This window comes from Anguilla rostrata, chromosome 9, assembly GCF_018555375.3.
Source record: "Anguilla rostrata isolate EN2019 chromosome 9, ASM1855537v3, whole genome shotgun sequence".
In the NCBI taxonomy this organism is placed as follows: domain Eukaryota; kingdom Metazoa; phylum Chordata; class Actinopteri; order Anguilliformes; family Anguillidae; genus Anguilla; species Anguilla rostrata.
The window spans coordinates 44,585,858-44,604,425 of NC_057941.1; the positions used below are offsets into that span (position 1 = coordinate 44,585,858).

The 18,568-nt window shown below is 49.3% G+C and overlaps 1 protein-coding gene and 1 long non-coding RNA gene across 2 annotated transcripts in view; one reads left to right on the forward strand and one right to left on the reverse strand.

The window, feature by feature from the left end:
* Positions 1-11,981, forward strand: part of ppm1e (protein phosphatase, Mg2+/Mn2+ dependent, 1E) — a 54,617-nt gene extending 42,636 nt beyond the window's left edge. Inside the window, exons 3-7 of the mRNA XM_064352349.1 lie at positions 1,742-1,941; positions 4,162-4,350; positions 4,890-5,033; positions 5,172-5,265; positions 7,369-11,981. Coding sequence (XP_064208419.1) covers positions 1,742-1,941; positions 4,162-4,350; positions 4,890-5,033; positions 5,172-5,265; positions 7,369-8,351 — 1,610 coding nt within the window. The 3' untranslated portion in view covers positions 8,352-11,981. The remainder of the gene's footprint in view (positions 1-1,741; positions 1,942-4,161; positions 4,351-4,889; positions 5,034-5,171; positions 5,266-7,368) is intronic.
* Positions 11,982-12,312: 331 nt separating this feature from the next.
* Positions 12,313-14,441, reverse strand: LOC135263894 (uncharacterized). The gene is made up of 3 exons (XR_010332563.1): positions 14,003-14,441; positions 13,659-13,923; positions 12,313-12,741 (listed from the first exon to the last, which is right to left on the reverse strand). It is a non-coding gene; the product is annotated as an uncharacterized LOC135263894 (long non-coding RNA).
* Positions 14,442-18,568: the final 4,127 nt, after the last annotated feature.

Below are 18,568 nucleotides of genomic sequence, written 5' to 3' on the forward strand. Positions count from 1 at the left end.
TGAGATGGGGTTAAATTTAGACGCCGGGAGCCTGGAGAGATGGGAGAGAGTGAAGGGGAGGGGAGTGGATGGGAGGAAGGGATGGCGAACAGAGGAGAGGGGAGTGATGAGAAGGATGAGTGGGAGAAGATAAAGGAGTGGAGGAGGTGGGGGGAGGAGAGGAGACTGCAGCTCCATCAGAGGCACTTAGAGTCGGGACACAGCCCAGGGACCTCAGAAGCCCAGCCCCCATGTACAACAGACTCCCGCAGCCCAAATATAGACTCAAGTGCAGGACACCCTGTTGGGCCAGATAACGGGCTGGCAGTCCCCATCCAACCAGCTCTTCCGGGTGTCACGTGGACAGTGGCACTGGCCCCAGCAGGACATCAGCACAGTGGCCTCGCTGCAGGGAGAGCAGGTGGAGCTTCCACAGCGCCAGAGGATTCTGGGAAATGCGGTGTCCCAGACAGCTGTCAGACGTGCCGTGAGAGCTTGACGAACGACACTTTAGTATCTCAAATCAGTCGCCGCTGAGCCGCGCAATCCTGTTAAGCCAGAACTCTCATCAGCTCAGGAGGAACACGCTGATAGAGAGAAGTGGAGCCATTTATTCTGAGTTACATAAGTAAAAATAAAGAGGTGCTTTTGATTATTTGTTGAATGTTGAGAGGCCTGGGAAATGTAGTTCAGGTGAGAGGAGAGTTGTAGTTTTAAAGTCACCCAGCCAGTGCTGCCTCCGACCGAAAGGCCAGACATTATTCTTTTATGAAGGTCCTTACATCCCCAAACAAGTCAGGCTTGCAGAAAGATGTGAGCTGGGGGCTCATCTGTGAGATGAAGGTCCATCCGTGGGGCCCGTCCGTACACTGTAACGGTGCCTTAACGGGATGAGACATTTTGTTTTTCTGTTTTATTTTTTGAATTTTGAATTGTGATTGTGAAGGCCAACAGAAAAAAAAAGATAAATTCCCTGGAACCTTAAGTACATACTGTAATTTAATTGCTTAACTGCTCTTAAATGTTCTAGGCCAAATATCCTGTAAATCTTGTACCTTGTAATTTGTAAGCGTAGATGAGCATAATAGTTTATGTGATTTGTGTGATTTTTCTTAAATGGGATGGTTCCCTCCCATTAGAATCCCATTTATGCAGTTCTTTCAGCAAAATTAACCTGATGTTACACTGCAAGCCAGTGAGTTAAAGGTGTTAGTGCCGCAGAGTCGCGTCAGACACAAGTTCACACGCTGTGGCTGCCGCGGCTGTGTTTGTAAAACAGGCAAACATCCTGCCACGCTGCAGGAACACAACAATGGGAAGGCGGGAGGGGTGAGAGTAGCTGAAAGCTCTGACATGCCCCTGGGGGGGGGGAGAGAGGGGCCCGAAAATGGAGAAAATGCCAGGCTGTCCCGCCGGGAGTCCGAGCCAAAAAAGATGGCCTGAACATGCCAGGCCTCCCCCCTGCCAGGCCTCCCCTGCCACCCCTTCCCTGTACGCTCTATTCTGTCCAGTGTCTGTCCTCGGTTCAACTTCAAAGAGCCAGTGAAAAGCAGCACTGCCTGTTGTGCACAACACTGAGTGTGTGTGTGTGTGTGTGCGCCTGTGTGTGTGTGTGCCTGTGTGCGTGTACGTGTATGTGTGCGTGTGTATGTGTGTGTGTGTACATGCATGCATGTGCTTGTGTATGTGTGTGTGTTCGTGCGTGTGCTTGTGTGTGTATGTGTGTGTGCTTGTGTGTGTGTGTGTGTGTGTGTGTTTCCAGAGCTGGAATCAGTGAAGCTGGCTCGGCTGGTCTTCAACAAACTCTGCGAGACCTGCTGCCTGTGGCTGAAGGACTTCCCTCATCGCCGCCGGCAACACCGTTACTACGAGACCTCCATCCACGCCATCAAGAACATGCGACGCAAGATGGAGGACAAACACGTCGTGATCCCCGACTTCAACACGCTCTTCAACCTGCAGGTACACAGAGCCTCAAGGCACAGGTTAAATATACACAGAAGTACATCAAGTAGAATAGTTTTAATAATTACAACAAGAGGTCAGAGGTCATTTCAGACGGGGCAGGGTCAGAATATGTTCAAATTAAAATCTAACTCCTGTGAAATATAAAAGCTGCATTGATTCTGTGTACATAGCCAGTTTGAGTTCGACTTTGGACTGTTAAAGCAAATCTTGCTGACATTTGATCCAGTCTGTTGATTTTGGATCTACGCTCTCTTACACTCTCCGTTCCTCTCCCTGTGGAGGCCTTTCAGTGAATTATGCTGGGATGTGACTGTGAGCTCTAAATTATTAGAGCTTGCTCCGGAGCAACACAATGCCAGAGACCAAAGTTAATTAAAACAACAATTTAAAAAACTGAATGAAATGGACTCCTGTGTAAAGCACAGGCTGTGTCCCCTGAACCAAATGCCGGTAGTCCAGACATGGGCTGTGTTCATTAGCTGACTATGACTAACAGCCCTCAACAGCAGCGAAAACGAAGGATTCATTCCACTGAGGCAGGGTGGGCTTTCTTCCCAAGTTTCCTAAGTTGTCATTGGTCCAAAATCTCTCCATGGTTGCCCATCAGGTGCCCACAGGTGACCAGTTAGCATCTGCGTGAAATGTGATTCCTGTCCAATCAGAGCTGGCTTTACTGCAATTGAGTGTGCACCTTGTAGTGAGATGGTGAGATAGTGACTGTTGACAGTTTTCGATGTGTAGCAGAGGTGCGGGAGCAGAGCTCAAATGGGCTCTTCCTGAAGGGAGAGAAATGGGGGGAAGTAAAGTGCTCTTGAGTGACACATCCCGCTGAGCTGCATGTTCAACGTGAAGTAGGGTGCTTTCTGGCCCCAGCTGAACCTCGCTAGGCCCAGGAGTTCTGCTAAGGCAGCACATAATCGGCTAGCAGTCCCCAGGGCTCAACAGTGACTCCTCTGGCCGAGTGAGTAACTGCAGTCTGCCATAGCTCTGCCCAGGGAAGTAGGGTTGCACTGGGCTCAACAGCGACCCCTCTGGTTGACAGTGGGACTGTAGCCTGCTGTAGCACTGCCCAAGGAGGCAGGTTTTAACTGGGCTCAACAGCGACCCCTCTGGGTGACTGGGTAACTGCAGACTGCCTGCCTGAATTTTCATCATTCACAGGGTAGACCCTGAGGCTGCTCAACTGGCAATTTTGAAGCACTCAGATGGTGCCATGCATGTTTGAGGTCAGGCTAGCCTGAATTTCCCAATAACATCATCAGAGCACGGATGCTGTCGGGACGGACTGCCCTTTCTGGAATGTTCTCTGCAGGAGCCCGGAAAGAGCCCTACGTGCGTTCGCTCGAAGACGCACCTCGGCGCTCCCTGCGATCGCGGCCCGCCGTTCGCCGATCCCGGCTAATTAAGGACACTTCATTCAGCCCCGCGCACGGGCCTAATTAATGGGCCCTCCTCCCGAGCGCCCCGCCCGGCTCCGCGGCGGGGCGCTCACAGGCCGATTTAATGAAAGGAGCCGGCCGATCAATACTACGTTTCCCAGATTCCCCTTTAATGGCTCCGGCGTGAGACAGAAATTATATCACAGCCGGCTGTTCCTTGTGAATGAATTAATTTCAAGGCAGGGCCAGGTAATGGCTTCCTTTCCCTCTTTCGCCTGCCACGGCATACGGAATAGACTTTTCGCAGTCGTGGAATTATCCGATCTCCGACGGTTCACGCGGCAAGGTCTTCTCAAGGAGAGAGAAGCAGGAGGTTGCTAATAAGTTTCTGACCCCAATTATACGTTAACTGTCAGAATTTTTTGCATCCGAATGGGGGCAATTTTCTCCTAACGAGTTAATGCAGATTGAGCGAGGCTTATTTGCGATCCTTATCTCCCTGGGCATTGCTTACTGCCAGATGGGTGGTGGAATTTTTGGCCAGTGACCACAGAGTATGTCACCGGCTGGTAACAGAAATAGAATATAAAAAAAGAAGAAGGCGAACATACACATTGATGCAGGAGTCTGTCAGTTTCTCATCTGTGTGAACTGACCAATGAAAACCCTCACACCGGTTGCCAAGACACAAGTGACATGAAACACAGAGTGAGATCACCAGCGTTGCAGTTTTGTCTATGGTGGGTATTGGCTCTCATCTGTAAAATCCTGCTTGGCGCAGAACACCAGGGTGGTAAATGTAGTTCTGACGCTAACCTTTCCCCCCCGGACGCAGGACCAAGAGGAGCAGGCCTACTTCGCCGTGTTCGACGGGCACGGGGGCGTGGACGCCGCCATCTATGCCGCCAACCAACTGCACGTCAACCTGGTGCGGCAGGAGATGTTCAGCCAGGACCCCGGGGAGGCCCTGTACCGCGCCTTCAAGCTGACGGACGAGCGCTTCGTGCAGAAGGCCTCGCGCGAGGTCAGTTAGCCCCGCCCATTTCCTTTGAGTCCCCATACGGGACTAGTTACTGTGTGTTTCAGTGCTAATGTCCTTTACAGAAATGTGAATTCTTACTGTCCGTTTTCTGTTTTGCCATGAATTAAGCCTTCAGTTGTTTTTAAATGGTTGGCATCTGTAACACTAGTGCCACGCACTAAATGCTCAAGTAAAGCAATACAAATATTCAAGTGTGATTTTATTAATAAAGTAATATTAATTCATATCTAAAATGGAACTGAAAGTCAGCAATAATAGACCTTTATTTATCTTTCAAGAAGGGTCAATTGAGAACAAATTTTCATTTACGATGACGACCTGCATAGTCTCTAAGCTACATTTATATGGACCGTCCACACCTCTAGACAGAGTTGAGGGATGCCTTTGCTTTGGTGTGTCCTATAGGTTGGCAGCCAGCCCTGCTGGGTCATACTGGTCCTCACTGTAACAGGTTCCTGGTTTTGCGGGGACCGCCCGTGTTTGTGTTTTTACTGAGCCCTCCTTTCTTGTGTGCGGGACAGCACCTGCGGTGTGGCACCACGGGGGTGGTGACCTTCCTGAGGGGCACCACGCTGCATGTGGCCTGGCTGGGGGACTCCCAGGTCATGCTGGTCCGGAGAGGGCAGGCTGTGGAGCTGATGAAGCCACACAAGCCTGACCGAGAGGTTAGTTTTAAACAAATTTTTAAAAATGTGTTGCAATTATTATTACTTTATATAGTGTGCATGAATGGCTGATTATATCCAGATGATAGTGATGCTGCTCTAAAGCCACACCTGCTTGCTCCCCGTCGCCCCCTGCAGGATGAGAAGCAGCGCATAGAAGCGCTGGGCGGCTGCGTGATCTGGTTCGGCACCTGGAGAGTCAACGGGAGCCTGTCGGTGTCCAGAGCAATAGGTATGTTGGGGGGGGGGGGGTCAGAGGGGCCGGGGGGGGTGGGACGGGGGACAGGCGAGGGGAGGAACAGGACATGCTGGAACACACACCTCACCAGAATATTCCGCGAAATTACACCGCGTGCTTCAAAGACACGAAGAACCGCTCACAGTGAGCTCCTGGGTCCACTCCTGGGTCCCTCAGTGTAGCCAAAACCAAAAGTAGGCCATCCCCTAAACCCACCCGTCGGATTATCCGGACCGTACGGCTTTGGATCCGAAGGGATCCTCGGCGAACGTCCGTTCCAAAAATTGGCGGCTGGTCTTTGTGAAAATCCGAAACGGAATCGGACTCCGGTGGAGTGGACTTGCGGTCCCGTGATGCTGGTGACCAGGATGGAGGGGGACTGTTGAGAGAGGTCAGCCCCGGGTTTTTGCTTTTTTCTTGGTCAGAGACAGACCGGGCGCTCCGTGGGAGGCCCTAATCTCCAAGAGCAATAAGGAGACAGTCAGGGGCTGGGAGGCGGGAGGCAACTGGTCACGTGTTTTAAAATGCAACAGCCTCTATATTCTATATCATGACCTGGTATTCTTTAGTTCTAGGAGAAGCTAAACCACTGTGTGGGTGTGTGTGTGTGTGTGTGTGTATGTGTGTATGTGTGTGTGTATGTGTGTGTGTGTGTGTGTGTGTGTGTGTGTGCGTGTGTGTGTGTGTGTGTGTGAGAGAGAGCGTGCCATGACCTATTATTTTATTCTGAGTATGCAGTTCCAACAGCTTTCTGAATTTGGGAGCTTACTGTGCTTCCTGTTTGGAAAAGAAAATCTTTATTTACACACTTTAAAAGGGCTTCTGTCTGCAGTCACTCAACTCCACATTAGCTAATCAAATCACGCAAAATGACTTCCAAATGTGATTAGCTGCTAAATCCAAAAGCCTACATAATTTGATACCATACACATAGTGGTAGAGATTTACCTAAACTTATATGAACTCTGAAAATGAAGATTCATTTTCTCCTTGTCATGACTGCCCCCTATTTCTGAGAATGACACATCCAGAAACACATGTATAGACCTCTAGAATGTCTTGTCAATCTGCAACTGCAAGTGTGTCTTGCAACAAGATGTACAATAGGTTTCTTCTGGGTTTTAAGTTAGTTGTGGCAGAATGACCTCAAAAAATGTAAACAAGAGTTTCCAATATCGAAGTTGGGAAAATAAAAGAAAGTTTACTTCCTGTTCTGGAAATACATGAAGGATATAAAGTAGAGCGCTTCTCTCGGCTGAATGAGGGCTTGTGTGTGATGAATTCCTCTGGGTGGCGAAGTCTTCAAAGAAGGCACAAAATTATGAAGAATGACCTGCATCTCTTTTAAGTTACTGTCTCTCTCACTCTTTTAAGGGGCACCAACCGAAATAAGAAGTGCCCTTTCTGTGCCTTTCCTGACCCCCCTGTTCTCTGTTTGTTCTATGTGGACCTCCTTAATGACGTTGGTTTGCTGGCCCTCTCAAACGACGCTGTTTTTGTCCCCTGATGTTTAGTCCTCCGGCACTTATTTTTCCACAACATCCATTCCTAATTGCCCGCTTGCTCGTTTTGACTCGGCTGGCCTTGTCTGTCACCGCGGTGAAGTGAGTTCGCTAATTGATGTGATGATCGTTTGAAACACCAGAAATAGGCAATAATTGGCCCGATCTTGACATGCGGAATTGGTTGCGGTGACGAGGTGTTGCCAGCAGGTCCTTAGGAAAGCCTGTCCTTAAAATAAAATAAATAGTTTCGGGAATGAGAGAAGAGTTACCGTGTTCTGCATGTTTGGGTGATGTTGGCAGAATTAAGAGTTTGTTATGTCTTTGCTAGTGATGGGAGAGTGGGTGGAGCTATATGAGGCCAGTGACTTCAGCCAATCATTGTGCTTTGATCCAGTCAATCAAGTCAATGACTGACGGCTCATTGTAGCTCCACTCAATTTGGAGTTCATGAAGCCTCATTCTCCCATCACTCCATATCAGTACAGGCATAGCCAGCCTAAGCATAGTGATGGGGGAGTGGGCGGAGCTATATGATGTCAGTGACTTAAGCCAATCATTGTGATCCCGTGACTCCACCCTCCCCTTTCGACAGGCGACTCGGAGCACAAGCCCTACATCTGCGGCGACGCCGACCACAGCCGCTTCCCGCTGGACGGCACAGAGGACTACCTGATCCTGGCGTGCGACGGCTTCTACGACACGGTGAGCCCGGACGAGGCGGTGCGCGTGGTGAGCGACCACCTGCAGGAGAACAGCGGCGACAGCACCATGGTGGCACACAAGCTGGTGGCGTCCGCCCGCGACGCCGGCTCCAGCGACAACATCACCGTCATCGTGGTGTTCCTGCGGGACCCGCGCGCCCCGCCGGCGACGCCCGAGGACGGCGAGGAGGAGGAGGGCGAGAGAGAGGAGGAGGCGGCCGACGGGCGGGCCGAGGAGGCGGAGGAGGACGGGGAAGAGGAGGAGGAGGAAGAGGTGGAGGCCCCGCAGGGCGAGCGGGGCTGCCAGGACGGCGGCACGGACGTCGGGGGCAAAGGTCGGGGGTCGTGGCCCCTGCAGCAGTGCTCGGCGCCGGCCGACCTGGGCTACGAAGACCGCATGGACTCCTTTACCGACAGAACTAGCCTGAGCCTGCAGGGGCCCAGCCTGGCGTCAGAGGAGAGTCGGCTACGGCTGCCCCCGCCCGCGCACCCGCCCAAAACCCTAGCCCCCGGCCCTGCCCACGCGCCCGCCAGGGGACCCGGTGCGGCCTGGCGTCCCCCCCGAGAAGAAGGAGAGCGCCCCGCCCACAGGCACGGCTCCCCGGGGCCCGAACCGCTCGTGCCCTCCTGCCGGCAGAGGCCCCGCCCGGAGGGACACTGGCCGGAGGCGGCGGCCCTGTTCTCCCGCGGACGGAGGCCCCGGCGCGGGGCGGAGGGCGGGTCCCCGCGGTGGGGGCCCCGTCCGGGGCGCGGGGGCCTCAGGGAGCCCTGCGGCCTCCCGCGCGGGTCCCGCCTCGCGCCCTACCCCTGCCGCCGCCCCGAGAGGAGGGCGGGCGTGGCCGCGGCCCGGGTGTCCCAGAGCAGCAGTGACTGACGCGGCTGCCCCGCCCCCCTGCCGTCCCCGCCCCCCTCATCCCTTACAGAAAACCACACATCCCACACACCACTGGGTCTGAGCCCCACACTCCCAGCTCCACTCACACCTTAATCTGGCCTAATCTGTGATGCCCCCCCGCTCTGTGATATGGTAAACCCCTAATCTGTGATACCCCCTGCTTCTCAGTCAGAATGCTCCATGTAACTCCTCCTCAGTACCTCTATAGCAGCTGTACTGTGAGTGTGCGATGGAGGCGTAAAGGATGTTTCCTTACTTATCGCCTCCACTCTTCTCAATATATGCTTGTAAGACTAATATTAGCAAGTCTTTTGTCTGTATAAATTCAACACGTAGGCACCCAGTATGCATTTAGGTAAGATACAGTACAGGACACTGGCGTCCACAGGTTGGAGGTTTTACGTGACTAAGCGCTCACGTCAAACCCCAGACCAATAAAAAAGCTTTATAAAGAGCAACGAGGTTACAGACACAGAAAGCCGGAGGGGACTCAAAGCGACGTGAGAATCAAAATGGAGCCTTGCACTCTCCTCGCCCGCCTCGAGTCCGTTCTCGGCGCGAGCGTCGCGTCGAAGTGCCCGAGTTGCCGTGACGTCACCACCGGATCAGCCCGAAGCTGAGTCGAGCGAGGCAGCTGAGTCATACCGGCAGAGCTATGTGCCTTTCCGTAATGACCCTGACGTAAAGGAGGGGGCTTCAGCTCGCCACAGAGGCCATACTTGACGGTAGAAGGTATACCTTGAGATGAGCGAGCAAGGGATACCGTTGAATAAGTACGCCTTTCCCTCGTTCGTCGAATCATTCATACACAGGACCGAGAGTCCTCAGCTCACGGTAGTGATAGAGAGCTCCAGTCCAACGCAATGTAGACGGTCGCAACGCACCGCGGTGTCCCGATGTCGCTCGCGGACAACCGTTTAAATATGGCTGCTTAATATCCCTGCCTACGGAGCTGTAACCTTATATAACCAAACAAGCCACAAGGAAAACTGAGAAAAGAAGGTTCACTGGCTCTGAACCCTGTTCTTGTTTTCTGGTATTAGTGACACCATTTAGCCATCTGTGGTGGAATTGGAAAGTGTTATCTGTTTCTGACTAGCTGCGTTTGCAGTTGAGGTAGTCGAAACTGATATAGGGGCAGTGGCTCAAAAGTTCTGTTAACGGTGCCTCCACTGTCCTACCACCAGATTTAATGCCGTTGGGCCCCTCCTCCAACTCCCTGTTGGGTTTATGGTGGATTTGCCATACGCCCATGAACGTAAACAAGCGGATCTCTAGGTCAGCTGGAATTCATTGACTTGTTAAACCAAGCAAGAGGTCAGATTGGAGAGAGGGAGGACATCTCCGTTCTCCTCCTCCACCCTGCTCCGCCCCCTTGCTGCCTGCCCCACCCCCCGCTCCTCCCCCAGGATTCGCACTGGCTGCCACACTGTGCCATTTTGCCCAAACCCCCAACCCACCCCCCTCAAAGCTGGCGCCAGTGGCCGAGGTAAGGGAGGGAGGAGCAGCAGGCTTGGGTGAGCGGGGCCTCAAAAGGCCTGTGGTCCCAGTGACGCTCAGATCGCCCATGCCAAGGAGCACCACCTCCGGAGGGGTGAGGGGTGGGGGGTCACTGCAGTGTTCGCCCGCGGCCCCCCGGGACTGGTGCGTTTGTAGCTGACTGACTTTCGCGTGTTGAGCCCGCTGAGGGGGGACGGAGGGAAGTCAGAGGGGATTGCTGTGCAGCACGCCAACTCCAGAGGAATGTCTGAAGTTCTAGAATGTACGCGGGCCAAATTCTTCTCGCGGAGCGTCATCATCGACGGAGGCATGGAATCAGAGCAGCAGCAGCGGCGGCTTCTGTGATTTTTCTCGTCCCCCCCCCCCCGATGCTCACTGCCAGGAGGTCTGAGGCGTACGGAATGTAACTGCATTCATTCTCCAAAGACTGAGGAGAGCTTCCTCCTAGCATTCAGACCCCTCCCCCTGCCCCTCCCCGCCACATACAGTGTAAACGTAACCCAGGAAACAGCCCTCGGATCTCCCCGGAGACGGAGCGGCCGGCTTTTGGAGGCTGGCTGTGGAGGACTGTACCTGGCCTGACTGGAGAGTGCTGGACAGGTGGTCCAGTCTTCTGCAGGTGAGAGTGGTGCTGGATCCCGGCTGCGTGGACTGTAACCCCAGGTGCGCCCCAGAGGACTGCTGGGCCCTTTTTCCTGCCGAAACGCGCATGAAAGTGGTGTACCCCCTCCCCGTAATCCCCTGGCCTTCGCCCTCTCACCACGTCTTATTCGGGAGCCGTTAACGAGCTCCTGGGACTACATTACCCACACACCCCTCCTCCACCACCACCACCACCACCACCACCACTTCACATGGGGTAACTAATGTATACTGGAATTCTATAAGTAATTACACATATATTTAATTGTACGTGAGGGTGTGTAGGTATGTGCGTGCGTGCGCGTGCGTGTGCGTGCGTTCCGGGTGTGTGCATGTGGTCTGTCCGAGTCCGATATTTTAAAAATGAACACTGTAAATTCTGCAGGACAAACGGCACATTAGTCTGTGAATCTTTCACGCACCGTCCCTCTGCACTGTGTGGTTACTTCCCCGCCCCTGGAGCACTGCTGAGTCTGAGGGGGCCTGACCGTGGGGCCACAGGGGGCCCTGAGTCTGAGGGGCCACAGGTCCTGCTCTAACGCCCAAAGGGCCACAGTATTGTGATCCTGTGGAGGAAGGAGCAAGCAGGAATCCCTATTGATAAAGTATTGGGTTGTAGTACATGTGTGAACTGCACAGCCTCTGTCTTTCCCTCCCCAGCCTCAGCTCTGGTGAAAATGAATGCAAGCCGTTAAAAGAGAAGCCAGGCGAGGCTGGTGAGTTAGCCGTAGCCATTTTGGATGTGCGTTCTCTCCATTCCTGTCGTGCTCCTGTCCCACGGGCCCGGCGGTCAGGTGCTCAGACTCTTAACCTCGCCCCCCCCCCTCACTCCAGCAGCCCTGGACAGAAGCCCTGCCCCCCCCCCCCACCACACACAAGCGCACACGTACACCAGCGTCCTCCTCTCCCTCGTGATCGTGTGTACATGCAGTTCAGGGTTTGTCCCCCCCCACCCTCCCCCCCCCTTGCCCGCTCACTCCACGCTCCCCCCCCCGCCCCAGGCTCTGTGCCAGTGTACGCGACCGCTTGTTCCTGTAAGCAATAATGAACCTTTATGAGCCGTGTGCGGGGAAGCCTCTCTCCGTGGGTTTGTCTTTGCCCAGAGCGGGACGCGGGGCCGGCGCGGCAGATCGATACCCCCCCCCTTACCGCCATCCCCCACCCCCTTTTTTTGGCGCGCTCTCTCTCCCGTCTCCCAGCCTGGAACGAGCTAGCGGGAAGCGCTAAACGCGCCCCGGCTGGAGCGTTTCGGCGGATGATGAGGTGAGAAAGCGCTCCGGTTCGGCGCCCTGGCGCCGCGCCCCCCCCACCCCCCTCTGAAGGCAAACCCACGGCCAGCTGTTCCTCAGCCTGCAGGTTAGGTAACCGGTAATCGTTTCTGTACCCGTATCCTCCGTGTTCTCGTAGTATACATATAATGTATATCTTATCTGGTGACTATTATCATGTATAAAGATTAGAAGAAGTCTTCTGTCTCCTGTGCCTCATTCAAGGGATTGGCTCGCGTGTCTGTGAGCGTGGTGCTGTCGAAAAGTGTGTGTGTGTGTGTGTGTGTGTGTGTGTGTGTGTGTTTGTGGGTCCATGCAGTGTGCACACCCAGATGTGCACTCACCTCAGCCCAACAACTGGTCTCAAGAGAGTCAGAAGACTTCATTTAGTGCAACCCAGGCCTCCCTGTCAAGCCCTGGAATTATTATGGTTCTATAAGTTTTATTAGGAGTGCTTAATCAAGCCTCCAAATGTGTGTGTGTGTGTGCATATAAATGTGCCAGCAAGGTTTACAAACTCGGCATTAAAGAGGTTAGACACACTTTTATGCTCCTCTGCAATAGATGCTGTTTGAAATTCCGGCTAAAAGTCTGAGTTCCCAAGCCCGTGAATTGTGACAGAGTAAACCCCAATTAAATGAAGTCAGCAGTGATGGCTATTAATGGTTTGCAGGGGGGCAGATTTATGTGTTTTAGATGGGCTGCTTTTATTGGTGGTTTCTCTTCCCCCTCTCCCCAGGTAGAACGCACGGTGTGCAGTCAGACGTCATTTGAGCTCTTCTCTGGCGCGTCTTGTAAAATTCATGATCATTAGTTATTGATGGGTTCCATTCTAGAACGTTCAACGTCGAGGGCACTTTAACGCAGGTCCCAGAAGAGGACTCTTTTGTCAAGACAACTTTCCGTACTTACTGAGTAGAAAGTTTGCCATTTGATCATGGAAAAATTCAAGATAGCCTCTGGAATACAACAAAAGAAATACAATTAGCAGAATGTACCTACATATGATTTATAATAGGATATCTGTAAAAGCTGTGGCAAAAAGGACACATTTGGTGATCCAATGCCTATAATAATGTATTGAATAACAGTGTTAATGTCATAATATGATTTCAGCATACTATAGACCAAGGCAGCATTCAATACGTTGACGGCTATGCACAAATTATCACAGTGTTACTGCAGTAAATTCAACCATGAATGTCATCAACCTGAGCATGTGAGTGTATTAAATAAAAATAAAATCAGCAGCATAATTTATATACCTATTTATATGAAGACGTACTATACACTGAAACAAATGTTTCATTGAGTAAAACTAAAATGACTTCGTTTTGTCACACCTATAACACACAGGTGTAATCACAAATGATAGGTTTATCCATTGGAGCATTTTTTCCCAGTGTATTACATTAGCATGTCTGTGATGAAGGCATCTTTTCCATTTTATAGACAATGCACAGGAACAACACGCATGTAAACAGTGAAAGCCGATAACCTGGCATGGATCGCAAAGGTCGTATCACAGCGGCACGTTTGCTGTGCTATTAAAAATGAATTACATCTGTCTGCCCGGGGCATTATCCCGCACACAAAATGTCCCCAACATCCTGTCATGTGTACGTCTATATCTTGCTATAATTCCAAGCCTCCTCCCTACTTTTCCCCCAGAATTTCCCAAAATTCACAGTACTTACAAAGCCTACATAAATATTTGTATTTCTAAACTATCCACAGCAGTGGACTTACGTGGTCCAAGTAGATGAAATGGAGAAGGTAAAATCTATTGAATTATCTTATACACGTATTTAAACACCCATATAATCATAGGCATAGAAACTGCTCTGATATGATTGCACATTTGGGGTATTTTTACCACTGACCATAGCATGCACAAGATCAGCTTGAGTCGACTGGTGTATAGCAGGGATGTCAAATCTCAATGCTGAGCTAAAACAAAGATCTGCACCCATATCGGCCCATTTCAGATCAGATTGGACACCCACCCCTGGTGTACGGTATACTGATCAAAGGGGTCTGAAGGTGTCCAGGTGACGATGAACAGGTGCAGAACAGCCCGGCTCCTCACAAGCAGGATTGGCAGCTTCGTCAGCCCCAGGAGAAACATTGCTGCTCAGCATCTGTAACACAGCCCATAGTGTTATATCTGACCAGCAGGTCACATATAGAAATGTACATCGTCTTAGACTGTTTTTACACCTGCAGTCCTGGAGGGGCTAGTGTATGTGTTGGGTTTTGTTTCAACCAATTACTTTGGCTTAGTTTTCCGAACAGCTCTCTCTGTTCAGTGCTGGTTGACTTTCATTTTGAGCCACAAAACAACAGTTAGGATACAAGTGCAGCCTGCAGCAGAAGCTAAAATCTAATCAAGATATGATTGACCTAAAGAAATAATTAAGAGAAGAATTTCTAATAAAATGTTGGAATGGAACAGTACTCTCTTGATCAGCCTTTGGAAGGTGTTAGGGTGAATTATTTTGGTTTTGTTCCATGAGTAGGGGGTTTCAAATCTGAAAAGGGCTGATTGGCTGCAGGTTTTTCGTTTTTGCTCAGTAATAACACACCTGATTCTACTTATCACGGTCTTGATTGAAGAGCGTGATTACTTAATTAGTTGAACCAGGTGTCGTGGTGCTGGGATAAAATAAAAGCCTGCACCCACATCGACCCTTTTCAAAAAAGATTTGTCACCCCTGCCACAGAGCAAATGAGTAACCAATTAAAGCGGTTGATTACGCTGCTAACTCACCTCAGTGGTAGTCTCAGCTCTCCTTTCGTTGCTGATTTTAAGATGGAAACAACTGCAGACCCTGTGGCTCTCTTTAGACCAGGAGTGAAAACTACTTCAGGCACAGGAATGCAAGCAAGAAGTGAGCATTTCGCTTTGTCATAAAAATAAGGTGCACAAAACAGTCTTGATTGTGTATAATACCCTACTGAATAAAGGTTGAATGAATGAATGAATACTGTGAGACACAGAGTAAGAAAAAACAATTAAAAACACAGCAGTACCTATATTCTGGTGGCAGAAAAAGGTCTCAGCCAAACTCATTTTCCCTCAGGGTGAAAGCGGAAACCACACATTAGACATTAGGATGACTGGCAGGCAGGACAATTCAGAAATGTCGCTTAATATCGGCAGTGTCTTTGAATGATGGGATGGAAGCTTATGGAGATGCAGGAGAACTCCAAAGAGAGAGCTGTTCATCAAACTGTTGACCCAGGATCTGTGAGGGGCAGCGCTGCCCCACCGCACCTCTACAGTATGGATAAAAAACCCCTTTGCAGCAAGGACAATGATCAAGAGGACAGTTTGAATGTTGGGAGATCAGAGCCGATCCTTTTTTGCCTTTGGCGGAGCGCCTTAGGGGTGCAAAGCAGTCCAGTACTGGGGCATGGGAGGTAGTGCAATGAGTACGGAGCCTCTCCTGAGAGGTCAACGACTCCACAGCAGCGTGCCGTGCGGCACACGCACCATGTGACCAGCACCGCAGTCCTCGAGTGACACGCGTTTCAAAAATAAAATAAAAACTAATGACAGAAAACACTTAAGCTGGATTTATCCTTCAGTTCTCTGCCACCATTTAATTTTGAAAGAAAACAACGGATGTGATGAAGTGCTGATGGGGGGAATGCAATTTAGAGCAGTTGTCGGGAGCAGGAAATTGGAATACATGATGAGGCGCGGTGATGCATCCTAAGCTCAGAACCTTAGATATCAAAATTTAAGCTCATTGATTAATGCTCTCCCCAAATCGCGATGCCCTCACCGGTTGTCCTCACTGGCAAAATTAAGGACAAAAAGCACAAAAAACAGTCACTCAGGTACGAAAGTAACATTTGCTTTGTCTGTAGAAAGTTTTACAGTGGAAAGTGCAGAGTATCTATAGAGTCTGTGGTGTAAGAGAGAGCATTTTCTCCTCTTGTTCCAAACAAGGGAGTCTCATGACAAAACTGCTAGAGATGGTTCTGTGATTTAACCAATCAAAGGCGTTCATTGTGGTGGGAAAGGCAGTTTGAGACTCTCACAGTGTTCAGTCATTGATGGTCTTTGACGTGGGCTTGATGATGACACTTGCGATAATGGTTCATTATCTCATTGTCTCTCATGTTCTAAAATGCTTGATTTGGGTGCTGGTTTACTCCTTATTTCAGAGTGTACAAGAGCCCGGTTGAAAAACAGATCTGGAAAATGAGTTGGCTGGTTGCACGTCATAGTTGTGTACTTGTCTTCAAGAATCCAGTGAGTTTGGTGAAAACAGTCACTTTTAATTAATATATAAATAGCCACGGGGATAAATGCAGTGTCAGGCACTCCTTCTGCCGGAGAACCTAAAATTGGAGGATAACCCGGGCTGGATGCTGTTCTCTCCCCTCATCTCCCCTCCTCCCCTCGGTGCTGATGGTTATAGCCAGCAGATGTGGTCACAGGGGATTTTCTCGTCACCCCTCCTCCACCCCTTCACCTCCAGCTGACCAACAGGTTCCCTATCCTGGACAAACTGAAGCGCTCCTCCCTGCATGGATACCCTCTTTCCCCATACCTCTTCGCCTCCTGTGCTGCCTTCGCTGCCAATAGCTGTGTCGAGACATGTAGCTTCTCCTGCAGCCCATCAGGAATGGCCATGTGCTGCCCCTACACAGCCGGACTTGCAGTCCATCTCTCAGGCTGCAGCTCCTTCTCAGGACCGTGGCCCCCAGCCCATTGCTGATTCCATCATCAGGAACATCAAGCTGTGACTCCATATTAAATGCCCAAACTCCATATTAATGCCCATGGTTTTGGAATGAGATGTTCAACAAGTACATATGGGTGTGATGTCCAGGTATCCACATACTTTTGGAAATGCAGCATATATATTTCATAAATATGAAGGATGCAATGGGTTTTTAGGCATTTATTATGCAAAATATGAGTGACATATATTTAATAAATATTAAGAAAACAACAAATACAATGTGTTTTGAGTCATTATGATGAAAAACCTATTTTACCAGAAAATCAGCAAAATACAAAAGGCTAGTCCTTTGCCCAAGAAGGGAAAAATTATGTAATTCTACATATTTGTTTTTATCGTTGGAATGCATGGAGAAGGAGATGCATAAAATAAATATGAAGAAATTAATTAGTTACAGTGTGTTTTGAGGTATGAGGGGAAAACAACTATATTACCAGGGATATGGTAAGTGGCCCAAAGCACACAGCATGGGATTGTCAGGTAAAATAATCCTTCCTCCATCGTTTTCTATGAGAGAACGTAAGTGGCATGACTGCCCAGCTACAAATGCCTGATTTTGGGGACCACTTGCCCTGACTGGACCAAGTAGTTTTCCTGTGTCGTGACATTTGGAAACAAACGTGTATTAAACAATTAGAAAAAATAGGTTATCTTTGTATTAAAACAAGTGGCAGTTGTAGAACCGAAAATATAGGTTGCAAATATCTTATCTTACCAACTGAACATTGGTTTCAACCGGTTTCCATGTATTGTCCTTGCCAAATTCATTTGCCAAATATAAATACCAAGAGGCACAATTATTCTCTAGTCTATTTAATCTGGTTGTATTCTTTCTCTGTACATCACAAAACTGTGAACATTTGCCCATATCCACGTATTATTTGAACATAATTTATAGATGTAATTTATACAACACTATGACATTCAAAGTGTTTTCCAAGTTTATATGAACCGCAAATAAAATTAAAAAGCAAAAACTTGTGGATAACCGTCGCCTACTCTTCTCTACACCCACACTGAATTTACCTTACTTGAGCACTCTCCTGGCTAAATGATCTTTTATTGCATTGAATGTATTAAAATAGCTCTTGATTATCTCATTAGAAAATCAACATATTGCCAGTCACTTAAGTCTAAAAATAGGATTTAGGGTTACAATTAGTGTGAGATTTAGAGTTTAGAATATGGTAATTGTTCAGATTGAAGCAGGATTGAGTTTGTTTCAGAGCTATAAAAAGGGTTAGTAGAAGTGTTAGGAGTGGATCCTTCATCAGCTCATTTTTACATTTTAGACTGAAGTCAATAGTTGTATATTACATTATTGCACTTAAATGTGTTTTAAATCATTTATTACAAATTTGTTTCGCTTTTTCATTGCGCTGATGACATTAAAATTATTCTTTATCCATCTCATTACAGAAATAAGATTTCAGGTGACCCCCAAGCCTTGAAATAAGAGTTCAGGGTCACAATTAAAGTTAATGTAAATTTCCCATACGGAAAAAAACTTTATCAATGATTCAGTGGAATCAACCAAAGTAACATTTTTCAGATAATACAAAAAAAAGTTCCACAATAGACACCCATGTGATTAGTACTTGGTACTACTCCCTCTCATTTGGAGGGAACTGGAACCATTCGTCCATGCAGAAGTTTAGAAGACCCTTGATATTCTCAGATTTGCAATTACATCCTACCTTCAGTTCAGACCAATGGTCCCTCACCACACACACAATATCATGACTTGTCAGAAATACCTAGGGAGTAATTCCCGCCGTGTTAAGCCAGTTTGGCTTCTGTGATAAGGTCAGCAGCCTAAGTGAGGCTGCGCAGTGACTAACCTGGCAGAGCTGATGCATTACATTACATTACATTACAGGCATTTAGCAGACGCTCTTATCCAGAGCGACTTACACAACTTTTTTTACATAGCACTCTACATTGTATCCATTTATACAGCTGGATATATACTGAAGCAATGCAGGTTAAGTACGTTGCTCAAGGGTACAACGGCAGTGTCCTTACC